The 14,662-nt window shown below is 45.7% G+C and overlaps 1 protein-coding gene across 3 annotated transcripts in view; it reads right to left on the reverse strand.

Annotated features, from left to right (window-relative positions):
- The window catches only part of ARHGEF3 (Rho guanine nucleotide exchange factor 3), a 336,022-nt gene that overhangs the window by 157,893 nt on the left and 163,467 nt on the right, over positions 1 to 14,662 (reverse strand). For all 3 annotated transcript variants that reach the window (XM_062201120.1, XM_062201117.1, XM_062201118.1), the window contains exon 4: positions 6,557 to 6,619. In XM_062201120.1, the coding sequence (XP_062057104.1) occupies positions 6,557 to 6,619 (63 nt within the window). The remainder of the gene's footprint in view (positions 1 to 6,556; positions 6,620 to 14,662) is intronic.

The following is a 14,662-nucleotide window of genomic DNA, read 5'->3' on the forward strand; positions in this document are numbered from 1 at the left end:
GCAGTGAGTTAAAGAAGGAGAAAGGGACAAAAAATGAAGACTTCATTCACATCAGGTATTAATAAAATGAATGACCTAATTATATATCTTATACTGTGAAATACGAAAGTTCATAAACTCTGGATGGATACACTGACACAACCTGACCATTGTCAAACACAAATTAAAACTTAACAGATAAGAAATCAACAAATTAGATCTCCCTTAAACAACAAAAAGAACCCTCACTAAACGTGGGCGGGGAGCAGTAAAAGAGACACATGGACTTGCCTTGTTCTGTCATCAACTTGTGAGAGTGTGTGCTGAAGCTCTTTGGACTGCCTCTCTCTGTCAGAGCCAAGCAGGGGGTCCAGGAGAAAAGCTCCCACCAAATGAGACAATCCACTGCTGGATCCAGGAGGCTGAGAGTGAGCTGCAAAGCGTTTATGTCATCAGCGAGTAAAGCTCGCATCAGACAGGGCACAGTGGGGACAAACTTCGAGCCGAACAAAGGTCCCTGTTACCTTGGGCCCAAACAACCACAGGCAGCAAGAACAGATCAGAAATCAAAGCAAAACAAAACGCCAACAGGTTAAGCACCTGCTAATACAGACCTACTCTCTACGACAGGCCTGGTCTCCTCAACGGTAAGAACATTATTAAAATCTGCCATGTACTTCATCAAGGTCTCAGGCTGCCCAGGGAAAGGCTAATCTCCCCAGTTAGCAAGTTCCAGAACAAACCAAGGCAAACAAAACTGCAGCAATGGTATCTTTTTAAATTATTTGGTCTCTGCTGAGCGGAGATAAAACAGCCCTGCTGCTGCCTGGTTTAATGAGTCCTCACAAGGAACCATCATCAAGATAAGAAAAGCCTTTTTCCCCCTTCTATATCAACTCCTGTGCTTTGGACAGCCACAGAACAGGGCGAGTAGTGGGAACACACAGGGACTAGACATTTGGGGGTGTCTGTCATAAATCTCAAAGCTCAATGCCACATATATCACTGAGCAGTGGAAGTCATGGAGCCAAAAGCTTTCTGTTCCTTTCTTTCCAGATATGCAGGTATAGCATGTGCAAAGGACCAGTGGCAAGATGGAGCAGGGTCGATTTAAGAAACTGAAAGAAACTAGCATGGCTGGCTTGCATGTGTAAAAGGTGGAAGGCAGTGTTTTTCCTGTGTATAAACTTGCTACTATGTGCATCCCTAAATAGCATATATATTTTTAAACCAGCTTTTAATGTTTATATAAGCACAGCTTTTAAAAGAATGAGATCATAACACTAATTTATTCCTGTACTCAACACTTACCTGTATTAAGATCCTGTCACCGTATCCTGAAATGTTCTTCGAGAACATTATTTTTAATAATTGCAGAAAATTTTGTCAAATGCGTCCACCAAATTTATTCAATCTGTTTTTTATAGAGTCAAGTACAGTATCATTTATCAACATGATAAAGGCTGAGGTATTAAATTCCTGGCTGGAAGGGTGTGACTAGTTTTTTAATCTGTGACCAGATTGATACCCCCTGTGGCAGTGACAAGTGGAAAACAGAGTTGAGTGTCTTGCATGGAGACTCACGGGGCTGGGGGTTATTTGCGGGTTTCTCTGACCCCTCTCTCTCCCCACTGTGGCACCTGTCCCTGTTAGATCTGTGGCTTGATGTGGGACCTTTGCTTGCCTCCTCACTTTAGGAGAGCCCCTGTCAGGGCCCAGCTCCTTTCTTGACGGATGGCGATGGAGCTGGGGGCGGGGGCTTCCCCAGGGAAGCAGTTGGCTGTGCCATTCACTGCCGTGGAAAAATCTGCCTGCATCTCGCCCTTTCCTTCTCTTCCTAGGCAGAGCAGTTGAGGAAGAGCTGAGCTGTGCTCTGTGGGCAGTGGAGTGGCCTTTTTTTTTTTTTTTAAGCGCTCCAGTTGTGGGGTACAGTGGGCTCTCAGGCTAAGACCCATGAAATCACTGGGTTATGGCTCTGCCAAGGTAACCACAAGTAGGGCCTCAAAATTCAATCAACCTGTGGCAAGCTGATTTTTTTTTTTTTTTTGACAGGCAGAGTGGACAGTGAGAGAGAGACAGACAGAGAGAAAGGTCTTCCTTTTTGCCGTTGGTTCACCCTCCAATGGCCGCTGCAGCCGGCGCATCTCGCTGATCCAAAGCCAGGAGCCAGGTGCTTCTCCTGGTCTCCCATGCAGGTGCAGGGCCCAAGGACTTGGGCCATCCTCCACTGCCTTCCCGGGCCATAGCAGAGAACTGGCCTGGAAGAGGGGCAACCAGGATAGAATCCGGCGCCCCAAACGGGACTAAAACCCGGTGTGCCGGCGCCGCAAGGCGGAGGATTAGCCTGTTAAGCCACGGCGCTGGCCACAAGCTGATTTTTTAAGTGGATAATTTTGTAAGGTCCATGAATGATGTCAGAAATGTCCAAATGGCTCTTGGCAGAAAAAAGTCCCCAAGCCCTGTATCCTTCCTGCTTCCTAGCAGCTGTTCAGCATCTGTGGCCTCCTTGCCCACACCTAGTCTGTCCTCCGTGCTCCGACAGGTCACCCTCCCAAAGCCACACACAACAAACACGGCAGAGCAAAGGGATCGCAAGGGCCTTAGGACTGACTGCTGAGTCAGGCTGCACTGGTAGCTACCTGAGTTTTATAGTATTTTTATACCACATGATATATCTGAAATATTTCACAGTGAAAAAACTGTTCAAGGTGTGTGACCAAAGGCAGAAAGGAAACACATCACATGTAGCAGCTGCTTTGAGGTTGCCTGGTTGAACCCTGTTCATGTTTTCCAAGTTTTTGACAAAGCACACACATTCCTTCTCAGCGTTTGCATGGTTTCATCTCACTGGAAATGATTTTTATGTCCACGCCACAGCTTGTCTGCTTTCCGATGTTTAGTGCTGAACTGTGTCTGGGGACTGCGGACTGGGGGCACACGTGGCTCTTCCGCCTAGGATCTTTCCTGGGGCACTGCAAACCCTGAAGCTCCTTGCTCAGACGTCTCTCAACCACCCATCCGAATTTACACTAGGAAAGCGCCGCGGGGGAACCGTCTCCCTGGAGCCCTCCCACTCACATCCTCTGACGCGAGAGATTGGTAGGCAGCTGCTCAGTGCCTTCTCCACTCTGCACATGGCGTTCAAAAGCCTGTTGCCTCCCCCCCCCCGCCTCCCCTCCCCGCCCCTGGAATAGTCTGTCTTCTATTCCTCCCGGAAGCTGGAGTCTAAGCAAAGCAGATTTGCGTAAACTGGTAGAGAAAAATAGCGACCAGTTCTATCATCAGCTGGCGCGGACACACCACCCACATTCATTTTCCACCGAGTGCTGGGGGTGGAAGCTGGGAGGACAAGTCCTTGGGGAGAGTTTCCCACACTGAGCTTTAAGATGCCTCCAGTTTCCTCTGCAAGAACTCTGAACCTGGGGTCTGGGTACCTGTGTGCACCAGAGTCATACATCAACCTCGTCCATGTTTTTTAGAGCCCAGAGCTACCACTGGACTCCAAAAAGGATCGGTGAGACCTCTCCATCCAAATGATTGAGAATCTCTGTGAACATAAGCTTTTCTCTTAAATGCCTATTGGTCTTTTTTAAGTCCAGGTTCAATAGGAAATTGGAGAGAGGAATTTGGTAGGAAATATCCTTCTTGGCACCTATCAGAATCATCATCCAAGACTTTAAAAATAAAGGGAGATGGCAGAGGCCATGTTTGGTGTTATCCTCACTCAGATGCCCTGAAGGGTTTGACCTGGTTGTACTTTCTTTTCAATGGGAGGTTTCATCCATGTCAACATTTCTCAACTTTTTATCACAGATATAATTATTTAAAAGGGACATCCATTAGGGGAACTCACTATTTAAAAAAAAAAAATCAACCATAAGTATTTATAAAGAGCCTGTGGTGTGCCAGCACTGGGCAGAAACCCAATAGAAATTTGACCATGATCCCTAAATAAGACCTCTGTCCCCTCATCTAGCAGCTCCTTATTCAAAGTGCACAACTAGTGAATACCTTTCCATTTATTACATGGAATCAAAATTGAAAGTTACCAATATTACTTTCCTAAACCCCCACATCTTCCAGTATGAGTCACCCACTGGAACCCATCTTTTTTAAAGATACTTTCCACTACCCATAGAACAGACTCAACACAACTCTTCAGTAATGCTGTTGGAAATTAAGGGACTGACTGTCCTGGATATCATGATTTAAAAACATTGAGTAACTCACAAAGGCCATCAGTTTATTAAAGCAATTAAATTTTTGACTCAGATATGTAGACATCATTGCATTCATGGCAAAAAAAAAAATGCTCAACTGTGCCCCCCCCCCCCCATTTAATTTAATCCAGCTCATCTCTACTGGGTGCAGGGTACTGGAATGAGTACATTCCCTCTGTGGTCTCACCTGGATCTGTCATGCCTCCTGTCAATTCCGTATGATTTTGATGGTCAGTGGAATCAGCAAAATAGCAGTTTTCAGGCCCCTCTAACCATTTATAGCATTCTTCTGACTTCTACAGTGATTACAACAGTATGGGACAATATCTAGAGGAAACCCAGTACAAGTACTTGGAAATTTGTTTGCCTGGATTCGGGGGAAATGACAGGTAAATCAGAAATGTGTTTGGCCATAGTTGAATCCCTAAGCATAGCTCTGTTGTGGTAATAGGACAGATTTCTCTTCTATAAAGGTGTCTTTACTGGGGCAAAGCATGATCCCATGACATGAACAAGAAAGAGAGAAACAGCACCTGCAGCTGCACAGGGAGGAAAATCATTGTTCATTATCTGAGAAGCAGGAAGAGAAGACAAGGCCACTGATGCTGATCAAGAATCAAACCAGAGCTCATCATGACAAATAATTCTTTCACCTAAGAGAGTTAAGTGGTTCTTTGATAAAAGGCATCTGGAGGCATGCTTTCATGAAAAGTATATATCCACATACAGTTGAGGAAAGATATGCAATGAGGTTCGAGCTTGGTAATGTCCTGGACTAAAATCTTGCCCAAATCACTACCCCCTCTCTGGGTTTCTACTTCTTCACCTGTAATGTGCTCAGATTGGAACACCTGGTGGCTGAGGACTCTCTAAATCCTGAAAGTCTTTAAATTTCCACAAAATTAAACATATCTAAGCCCCCAAATCATGTAGCTGATAAGAGAAGTTCCATGGCTTCCCTTATCAGTAATAATGCATTCAATGAATTAAGTAAAATCCGGGAGAACACCATCATTTTGTACAGTTACCATGGCAACCTGGTAAAGTGGCCCAACTCCATCAATCTGATATTCAAAAATTGGAACAGATAAATGCCATATGGTGAAAGAAACATGCTCAAATACATTAATTAGATGCCAGCTCAGGCTCACTCCATCATGGCTGCTTGCATCACAGGAAACCTTGTAATAATCTGAAATGGCTATAAGAACACTGCTTATAGTAGTAAGTAAGTGCCATCTGATGGAGACCCACTAATAGTGAGTTTTAAATTTGCACAAAGGTTTTAGAAGACCTGTTCCCCAATCTTTTTTTGTTTTGTTTTGTTTTAAACAAATGAAAGAACTAAGGTCTGGAGAGGGGAGGAAATGTGCCGAAGGTTACATGGTTAGCAATAGGCAGAGCCAGAGCCACGCACTACTCAGTTCTTAATTCTTCCCATGGAAAGCATCTCATCTCCTGACAGTAGCTTTCATGCTGTCTGAAGAGGAGAGAGGTCATGGCCTAATGTTAGATGCAGCTCAGGGCTTGATGGTTAACCCAAAGACATATAAAATATAGACACCTCCATCTCCTGGCTAATGAGGGCATCAGCGGCAGGGGTAGGCTCCCCACAGCATCAGTAGGGAGACAAAAAAGCCATGCAAAGAAAGCTACTGCAATTAAGCATCCAAGCACATGGCTTGGAAAATCCAAGGGACCTTTTCACCTTCATCATCGCCATCCTTCAGCTACCGAGTCACTTAACCATCTTTTGCAAACTTCTGCTTTTAAAGAAAAACACAGTGAAGCTCGCATTTAGCAGGTGCCTCCTAAGTGTCAGGCAGTGTGTTTGGTATTCTCCCTTTTCTTGTTTTATCTGACTTTCATAAAAACTTTGTGAGGTTAAGTCTTCTTACCTCTATTTTCCAGATGAGGATACAGAGGTGAGGAAAGGTAGTACACAAATGGTAAGGACAGACTTGATTCAAACCCAGATCTGCTGAATCCAAAGCCACTCCCTCCACCATGCAGCTACTCAGTAATTTCCCCTCAAGGGGAACAAACATTTGGTCCACCTCTGTAACCATCCTCTAAAACAGCACAGCGGGATTTACACAGAGTCTACCCAGATGCACTGAGGTCATAATTCATCTGAGACAGAAGTCACAGGTAACACACATATCAGAGTGAAAGTTAAGTCTACCACACAGCTTTCTCCAGTAAAATGAGATTTTTTTTTTTTTTAAAGCAAAATCCACTCCCCAACCCCAGGTCACAACTTGAATAGTTAGATCCTAGACTCCCACTTCAAGCACACAATACATTAATAAATCATGTTCATGTACTTGGAGATGAGAGAAGTTCTGGTTACTTACACTTATGTCAAGACTGCAAAGGCTAACAGCATCTTCATCCTGGGCGCTCTGCTTCCGTTTTCGCTGCAAAACAAAGTTGAAATGTTAGTAGGAATTATGGTTTTGATTGACGCAAGACAAAATCAACCACACATCACATGCAATCCTTATCACTCCTACCTTGTTACCCAAAACCTTTAACTCTGCTGTGTTAACAGTTTCAAGAAAGTCTGAGAGATTATAGGGAACTGTCAAACACTAGGATAACAATGATACAATGCAATTATCACTCTGATTCTTTGATTACAGTCTCTTTTGTATACCTTTTTAAGAAACATCTCTGTGGGGCTGGCATTGTGGTACATGGGTTGAACCATCACTTATGATGCTGGCACCCCACACTGGAGTGCCTGCTTCAAGCTCCAGCTATTCCATCTCCAATCCAGTTTCCTGCTAATGGATCTGGGAAGGCAGCAGACAATGGCCCAAGTAGTTAGGACCCTGCCACTCATGTGGGAGACCCAGATGGAATTCCTGACTCTTGGCTTCAGATTGGCCCAGCCCTGGGTGTCGCAGCTATTTGAAGAGTGAACCAACAGATGGAAGGTCTTGGCGTCAGTCTCTCTCTCTCTCTCTCTTTTCCTCTCTCTCTCCCCACCCCGCCCTCCTTTCCTCTCTCCTTCCCCATCACTCTGTTTCTTCAGATTAAATAAATCTTAAAAACAAATGTCTTTATACATTAAGGCTTAGACACTTAGATACAAAGTTCAGATTCTGACTAACCGGGAAGAAGAGACTAAACTACAAAAAAAAAAAAAAAAAAAAACTAATTGATTTGAAGATAATCTACAGAGCTGCTTCATACTGTGTAATTTCAATTTGTTCTAAACCACATCCAGGATCCCGATGTAATCACAGAAGCGTAACGCCAGGAAGAACTTCACACGTCTTCTCAGACCTTCTTGTTTTATAGCCATAAAAACCAAGATGCAGGGAAGTCACTCTTTGGACTGAATTTGAAATGCAATGGTAAATTTATAACCAAGCGTTCTGTCAAGTTGAATGCAGAAAAATATTTTTACTTTTTCTAAAAAGAAATTCCATCTACACACCACAATGCAGCTCATCAGACAGAATTCATCTCTCTACTGCATCCCCAATCAGTCAAGATTTTCTTGAGTCTCTAATCTGTGACTTCTTGGTCTCTGGATGCTACCGGGAAGAAAGGTTCTGCACTAACCAGCTCAGCTAGGGACTTCTAGGAAGCCGAACACTCCACTCAGGGTCTTTGGGGGGAAGTCTGTTGAAGATGCCAGCCACCACTCCATGCACACTTACCACTATATTGAGAAGGATTACACAGCAGAGTAAACTAATGGAAAAATGCTTTAATTAGGAGTCAGGCTACAACTTGGTTCTAGATGAAGTTCTAACTGGATTTATGTGCTAGGCTGCAGGACTGCGGAGCAGCTGCCAGAGGTTGGCGGGAGGGTCCTGCTTGCTAGAGTGATCTGGGCCCTTCCTGATTTTGGCATCTCTTGCACTGACAGGCTGCAGTCTCACCCTTGGGATTGTGGGAGAAGCCACGAGCAGGCTGTGGCACTGGCTGGTATCTGTCCTCTGCAAAGAAAGCCTATCAGGTCAGGCTATGGTGAGCGCCTCAGATGAGGTGTGAACGGCCCCTGGCACACAGTAGGTGTATGTTGCTACCTGGTATTTTCAGATTACAGATTTTTTTTTAATATTTATTTATTTATTTGAAAGGCAAAGTTACAGAGAGAGAGAGAGAGAGATTTACCATCTGTTAGCTCATACCTCAAACAGCTGCAATGGTCTGGGCTGGGCCAGGCCAAAGCCAAGGAGCCTGGAGCTCCAAGCAGGTCTCCTACGTGGGTGACAAAGGCCCAAGCACTCAGGCCATCCTCTGCTGCTAGACTGGAAGCACAGCAGACAGGACTTAAACCAGCGCTTGTATGGGATGCCAGCATCACAGACGGCAGCTTAACCTGCTGCTCCACAATGCTGCCTCAGAATTTTATGGTGTTACAGTTCTGTTCTTAGGGCTCAGTGATTTGTCACCTGACACACTGACAGTAGCCCAAGAGGCCACACGGGTGAAGGAGAGGGGACAATAAGAGAGGCTCCTTTCACAGGCATGCAGCCCTCTCCAGACCAAATCAATGCATTGTGCAGCTCGAGCCCTGTCTCACAGCTCCAACAACCTACGTCCTTCCAGACACTTCCACATTCCTCCTGTCATGTTCAGAAGACAAATGTCCTCCAGCGGCTTTTTAATTAAGCTGCGGCCAGTAGTTAATCTGGGATAGAGTGATTTCCTTCAGAAACCCACACATTTTGCAAAATAAAAGCTCCATGGATTATGAACATGGATTTTCTTGTCCGTGTTCATTACACAGGGTGGTGACTAACCATTGCTAGCAACAAAGAGCGAGCCCAAGGTTTAAACTCTAGGCTCACAGCAAAATTTCACAAAGCATCACTCAATCGTTTGTTCATTCACTGTGTGTTCTTCGTGCATTTGGAACAGGCAGAGTCTGTTCTGGTTCCTGGGAATCAGCAAGGAATGAGTCAGGCAGGTTTCCTGCCCACTAGCTGGAAGAAAAAGAAACCAAAATAATCATGGCTTGTGATCACCACTAGGAACATATTGAATAAGGTGCTGGGATAGAGACGAGCAGGGAGACCCACTCGAGAAACATAATTTTACTTGTTGGTTTACTGGGTTTTGGTTGACCCTTTTTGAGATATAAACCCAAGAAGGCAAGATGTGGCATGTCACAGTCATGTTCTAAAAGCCTAATACAGTTCCTGGTCCATGGCCAGTTCTCTGCAAAACAGTATTTCTTGATTTTCTTTTGTTGATGTCCTTGGGTTTGCTCCCTTTGAGAAGCTCATCCTTTTCACTCATTACCCAAACCCAGAGAGCAGGTAGAGAGAGAAGAGGGGACCCAATGGGCACCCATCCCACCAGAGCTGGGCCAGTCAACCCAGGTGGTGAGGGGTGTGCAAATAAGGCAACCACAGGCAGGTACTGCACATCCCACAGCATCTCAAATATTTGGGAAGCTGACTTCAGGCCAGTTATCTACAGAACAACCTGTTGAAGAAGTCACCAGATGGAAATGTAAGCCCTGGAAATCCAGAGAAGTGAGCACCTTGGAAGGCAGGGGGTAGGAGGTGCTGTGGCACAGTGGCTAAATGGCTGCTTGGAGCGCCTACATATCAGAGGGCCAAGGATGGAATCCTGCTTCTGATCCAGCTTCCTGCTAATGCACCTGGGCAGCAGCAGATGATGATTCAAGGACCTGGGTCCCTGCAACCATAAGGGAGACTCAGATTGAGTTCCTGGCTCCTGGCTTTGGCCTGGCCCAGCCTTGGCTGTTGCAGGCACCTGGGGACTGAACTAGCCGATGGAAGATCTCCTTTCTCTCTCTCTCTCTCTCTGCCTTTCAAATAAATAAAAATAAATAAACTTAAATAAAGCAGAGAGTACAGCAGGACACTGTACTCTGCCTGAATTCCACCACAGCAATTAATAATTCTAATAACGAGAGTGATAATGACAGCATTAGCCTATAAAACACTCACCACCTATCAGTCACAGAGCTAAGTCCTGACATGCATGATTTCATTTGATCCTCACAACCACCCCATGAGATGAGTGGGTACTAATATTATCTGCACTCTATGAACAGGAGGTGGACATTCAGAGCAGCGACACAAGTTTTAATTTATTTATTTGAAAGGCAGAGAGACAGTAAGAGACAGAGAAAGAGGTCTCCCATCCATTGGTTCACTTCCCAAATGGATGCAACAGCCTGGGCTGGGCCAGAGTGAATACAGGAGTTTGAAACTCCATCTAGGTCTTCCACGTGAGTGGCAGGGGCCCAAACATTTGAGCCACCTTCAAGTGCTTTCCCAGGTGTGTTAGCAGAAAGCTGGCTCCGAAGGGCACTCATACCGAACAACAGGCAGTGGCTTAATCTGTTGCGCTGTAACACTGGCCCGAACGCCCAGGGTTTTATATTTAACAAGAGGAAGAACCTGGATTCAAACCCAAGTTTGCCTGACTGCAAGCTCTGTGCTTCCCCACTGGCTCTGCTGTCCCAGACCACACCTGCAGAGAAGGGCTAAGAAGATGCCGGGTATGAGAAACCCAAGAGGAGATTCCTTTGTTAACTGCCAGCCTGCTGGAGGGGCCGCCTTGAAGCCCACTGCAGCCTGCCTAGTTTTAAGTTAGCAGGTCTTGGCCACTTATCTCTCTGTGCATTCTGTGCATCAGAAGCCACTGGCAGGCCTCCTGGGGGAGTTCCAAGGCAGGAAGGTCGCTGTGTGTGAGCTGTGCCCCTCGAGGTTGGTCTCACAGGTTCCCAGCCACCATGAAGAGCCTGGAGCCCACCCTGTTCTTAGTGAATGCACTGCATGTACAGCACATGCGCAGCTCACTCCCCTTCAAACACAAAAACAAAGCATCTTGGGTAAGAACACTATGTGTGTCGCAGCCCGCTCTCTCTGGTTTCAGCACATACCTTAACCCCCCAGTGCTCTGTGCTGATCCGCAGGTCAGTGAATAATTTCTGAACGCGTGACTAAGAAAGAGAATGAAGAGAGGAGGCCAGTGTTCTCCAGGCAACACCCCTTCCTTCTGCCGACCACCTGGCTGCCCCAGTTACAGCAAAACCTCAAAAGCGAAGGGCACTGAAGGCTGAAATTCTGCAACCTCAAATTTCCTTGGCGACTTCCAACCTGCCAGTTCAAGCTAAGAGTGCTGCCTTTCAAATAAGACAGCTTTCCTCGTGCCCGTGGAGGCATTTATTTTCCTTAAAATACGCAGACTTTACACAGATTTTAAAGGAAATCACGGCTGGTCAGACGTTGGTACAAGGTGGGCACTGGTGTTCCCACCCCTTCTGTGAGAAGGAATGCCAGGTCTGTGCAATGCTGAGGCACATCCCTGACCAGTGCACGCATCCTTGCACTGCCCTGAGCGACAGCGAGGACAACGGGGACACGTCCTCTCGGCTCCAGGGGCAAGTAATCCATGACTGAGGACACCTCTGCCCGAAAGGAGCAGCCAGCTGAGCCAAAGCAGAAATGGACTCAACAGGCACTGGCACGCCATGTCTCAGCTCCAAGGTGCCGGGTGGGGGCAGGGAGGAAGGGCAGTGACGGAGGAGAGTCTGCACATCATGGGCTCCAGCACAGCGGCTGCTTCCTTAGCTCTGCAGGGCGACATATCTAACGGAGACACTATTTTGTTTCTTTTGTAGACAAAGCTTTTATTTAATGAATACAAATTTCATAGATACAGCTTTAGGAATATAGTGGTTCTTCCCCCCTACCCGCCCTCCCTCCCCCACTCTGATCCCACCTCCTACTCCTTCTCCCATCCCATTCTTCATTAAGATTCATCTTTAATTAACTTTATATGCAGAAGACCGACTCTATACTAAGTAAAGATTTCCACAATTTGCACCCATACAGGTACACAAAGTATAAAGTGCTGTTTGAAAACAAGTTTTACCATTAATTCTCATTGTACAACTCATTAAGGACAGAGGTCCTACTTGGGGAGTAAGTGCACAGTGACTCCTGTTGTTCATTTAACAATCGACACTCTTATTTATGACATCAGTGATCACCCGAGGCTCTTGTCATGAGCTGCCAAGGCTGTGGAAGCCTTTTGAGTCCACAAACCCTGTCAGTATTTAGACAGGGCCATAAGCAAAGTGGAAGTTCTCTCCTGCCTTCAGAGAAAAGTACGTCCTTCTTTGATGGTGTTGGAGACATTTTCTAGAAATCCATGGGTGCTGGAAAAATCCTCTCGTGCTCCTCAAATTAAACAACAGCTTTTGTGGGTTGGGACGGGTGTTTAGTGGTGAAGATGCTGGCTACGACACCAGGGTCCTATATTGGCATACCTGGGTTCCAACAGCAGCTCTGGTTCCTGACTCCAGTTTCCTGCTAATGCAGACCCTGGGAGGCTGGGAGACAGCGGTGATGCCTCAAGTAATTTCACTCCTGCCTCCCATGCGGGAAACCTGAGTTGAGTTCTGAGCTTCTGGCTTTGACCCCTACTAGGGCCAAGTGTTGAGTGAACCAGCGGATGGGAATCTCTATCTTTCTTTCTCTCTCCCTCCCTTCCTCTCTCAAAACCCAAAAGCAAACATGAAGCCCCCTTGTCAGTTTGCAGTGGAACAAGGCCAGGAGCACTTTTGGATGCAAGGTCTCATAGAGAATGAGTGCCTATGGGTGGACCAGGTGAGCTCACCAGAGGCTTGTTTCTGATAACACTATCTTGCTGCCTCTGCCTTAAGCCTTTACTTTCTCCCAGTCCATCCACTTTCACAATGTATGACTGTATGGGCAGCCTCTGCTATCTCCTGTTAGGCTTGACTATCTCGTGATAGCACAAGGCAGACATCTTCATTCCATCAGTAAACGGCCCAGGAACAAATTGTTTTCTCTAGTTCTGGGAAGGCCTTCTGTCCTATCCTCAACTGATCAGTTCTCAGAAGAGTTGGTCATGGTCCAAAGCTGAGTATCTTATTCTTGCCTGGCTTGCCGGCCATTTTCTCGAGAATTTGAGAATTTCTTTGAGAATTTGAGCCTCAGAACCAAACAAGAATTACCAGGTACCCTCCAGTATACGGGCTGAGGGAAGCAGACACCAGGATGTACACCTGCTATGAACCAAGCTCTGGGCTCTGAGCTTAATGTACTGTTTCATTTAAGCTTCTCTTTAACCTCATCTAAGGAAGCACCACTGTGTTAATTTTACAGAGAGGGATGCTGAAGCTCACGCAGACTTTAGTGACTGGCTCAAGGTTAAGTGAGCAAGAGCTAGAGAGGGGGATTTTCTTTAGGTCAGCCTGACTACTGTACCACTGATCTTTCTACCACATGATGCTATTTTATTTTAAAAAATATTGTTTAAAACTACTATGTGTTTCCTTCACATTAACAGACTTATTTATTTGAAAGGCAGAGTTACAGAGAGGCATAGGTGGCGGCGGGGGGGGGGGGTGTCTTCCATCTGCTGGTTCACTCCCCAAATGGCCACAACAGCCAGAGCTGGGCCAGTCTGAAGCCAGGAGCTTTTCTCCGAGTCTCCCACGTGAGTTCAGGTGCCCAAGGACTTGGGCCATCTTCTACTGCTTTTCCAGGCCAGAGCAGAGGGCTGGATCAGAAGTAGAATAGCCAGGACTTGAACTGGTGTCCATATGGGATGCTGGCACCGCAGGCAGCATCATTACCCACTACCCCACAGTGTTGGACCCAACACAGTATATTTTTAAAATGTAAAAAGCATTGAAATATTTATCTAAAACAATGTATGTTTTGAAATAACACAAAAAGGCTCAAAAGGCACATACCTACATACCTCAAAGAAATTAAGAGCATAAATGAGATACACAAGAGTTCAAAATCCAGCCCCACCATTTGCTACTTGTTCTGATCTTGGGCAAGATGATTCCCTATTCTTTCATTTACCCAACAAGTATTTATTGAGGCTCTGTTATATGCCTGATTCCGGGTGTGTGGGATAGATCAGTGTCTATAAAATACTTCCATAAGCCTTGGATTCCCCATCATAAGGGTTTTTTTTTTTTTTCAAGGATTAAAGGAAATAAAGTATTTACAACAAGGGGAGGTATATAGCAAATGGTAAGAGATTAAAAATGATAATTTGTGGGGCTGGCATTTGGCTGAGTAGTTCAGTGCTTGGGATGCCTGCATCTATGTCAGAGTTCCTGGGTTCAAGTCCTGGCTTTGGTTCAGATTCCAAATTCCAACTTCCTCTAACACACATTCTAGGAGACAGTAGTTGTGAGAAGTACCTGAGTCCCTGCCACCCATGTAAAAGACCCAGATTAAATTCCTGGCTCCTGTCTTTGACCTGGCACAGCCTCAACTGTTGTGCACATTTGAGGAATGAGGCAGTGGTTGGAAGATCTGTCTCTCTGCCTTTCAAGTAATTAAAACACATATTATATAGCGGTGATTATTCCTGCTGCTGTACTTACTGTAATTACTCTCACTATCACTGTTGTGGACACATCTATTGTTGCTGTTTGCCACTGAGAGGCAGCAGGGTAGGCGTGA

The sequence above is a fragment of the Lepus europaeus genome, chromosome 9 (assembly GCF_033115175.1).
Source record: "Lepus europaeus isolate LE1 chromosome 9, mLepTim1.pri, whole genome shotgun sequence".
In the NCBI taxonomy this organism is placed as follows: domain Eukaryota; kingdom Metazoa; phylum Chordata; class Mammalia; order Lagomorpha; family Leporidae; genus Lepus; species Lepus europaeus.